At 40.4% G+C, this 1,723-nt stretch overlaps 1 protein-coding gene across 1 annotated transcript; it reads right to left on the minus strand.

Annotated features, from left to right (window-relative positions):
• Nucleotides 1-938: 938 nt before the first annotated feature.
• NHP2L1 (NHP2-like protein 1) lies at nucleotides 939-1,359 on the minus strand (the record flags this gene model as incomplete). Its single annotated transcript, XM_035731688.2, has 2 exons — nucleotides 939-1,319; nucleotides 1,357-1,359. The coding sequence occupies 2 exons, from the start codon at nucleotides 1,357-1,359 to the stop codon at nucleotides 939-941; spliced, it is 384 nt and encodes a 127-aa protein (XP_035589980.2).
• Nucleotides 1,360-1,723: the final 364 nt, after the last annotated feature.

Raw genomic sequence — 1,723 nt, forward strand, 5'->3', positions numbered from 1 at the left:
TCTTCAACATCCCAATTACCAAGGTTGATATCTACTTCAATATATCCATAAAAACTGTATGGTTGTAAATTTCTTCGTCTTTAATACCAATAGAAATGTGCGGAATATGAAAAGGTACGAGCCTAATATACAGATGACGAAGTAAACTAACTGGGTTTACTCAGACTGCCGCTATGACCATGAAATTGATTTAGAAACAGTATATTACATGCGAAAGTCCGGTATGTAAAGAAAAAGATACCGCTGCCAACAATACTTTGTATTACAAAAATCCGAAGGACATTGGTTGTAGATTTTCCTCAGCACTAGGTCAGTAGGATTGTGATCAGACCAATCTTATCTTTAAAACTAGATGACCAAACAAACAGGAAGATTCCCCAGTTCTTCCAAAAACTTCACACTGCTTAGCTTACAAATTAAGTGTCCTGAGTTTGTAAATTTCATAAAGACCCATCTTATCCTAACAAGTATGTAACAAATGAGGACTACACTTTATTAGCAATAGTTTTAGAACAAAAGCTTGTCTCATCGAACACTGTGCTTTATGAAAAGAGCCGCAGGACGTTTTCACCCGTTTAACTGGGGATGTTAGTCTTACTGTAACCGATGCCAACAAAATAGCCGCATAAAAGGGATGTGACCCTGTTGTCAGATATTATGAAAGTTACTTTTGTCGATTTTACTATCGTATCCTAAGGGTATGTAGCCTTCTCTCTCGAATTCTCAACGGTGACATTTTCTCTTTGGGAACAGAATTAACGCTCAAGTCAGTTGGACACTGTTCTTCAGAAAAATCCGTCCAGCTGTACTACGGAACTAACTTCCACATAACTATACGCAAGCTGTGGATTGGGCTTTAACAAATGATTATCACTAACCGCAAAAAACGGGCCCCAGTCCGTTGTTAGAAGACACTATTGTTATGATAATTTTATTGGTTAAATAAGCAGTTTTTCAATGCTCTGTTGAATAGAAACGACGAGAGGTTTGAGTTGCGAGCCCTCGCTATCTGTAACAGCAACGGCTGCTACCGATCTGGATACACCACAGGCACGACCCAAAGCCATTTGTGATGGGATGAAGACGTAAGGGACATTCTTATCTTCACACAAAAGAGGCAAGTGTAAAACTATTTCAAGGGGATCTATGTCGGCAGCCATTACAATAAACTCTGCTTTTCCTCTGTTAAGAGCCTTGGTCGCCTCGTTTGCACCCTTCTTAAGCTGCTTATATGAACTAGCCTGTTTGACAAGTTCGATTATTTTATTTGTTAATTCAGGACCTGCCAGCGGGTAAGCCCGTGGGTTAACACCTAGAGTCTAGCAGTAAAATCATATAAGTAAAAACCGAGCATACCATGTTGTGCACTCAAACGTGTCTCGGGACCGTGACCTTGAGAATGACTAAGACACAAAATGATTCAAATAGTTCAAATGGTTGTGGACGGAATAGAAGAAGCTTTCGCTTAACAGGCTTCCGTGTCTAGTAGCAATAGATCACCAAATCCTCCAGGCAGGAACCTAGGTATGTTAACAATAAAAGAGGAAAAGAAATTGTAAATCACATCGCTTCTCGGCTCTCTGAGCTAAGATCATGTGTAGTATCTGTTCTTTGCAGTGTAATTTCTGCAACGGTCTCTAAACTGAGACCAATGAAATTACCTGTATTTTTCACCTCCGGACGGGTGCTGTGAGCTTGCTCAACCCCGTCCACGGGTCGGCCT

This window comes from Schistosoma haematobium, chromosome 1 (assembly GCF_000699445.3).
Source record: "Schistosoma haematobium chromosome 1, whole genome shotgun sequence".
In the NCBI taxonomy this organism is placed as follows: domain Eukaryota; kingdom Metazoa; phylum Platyhelminthes; class Trematoda; order Strigeidida; family Schistosomatidae; genus Schistosoma; species Schistosoma haematobium.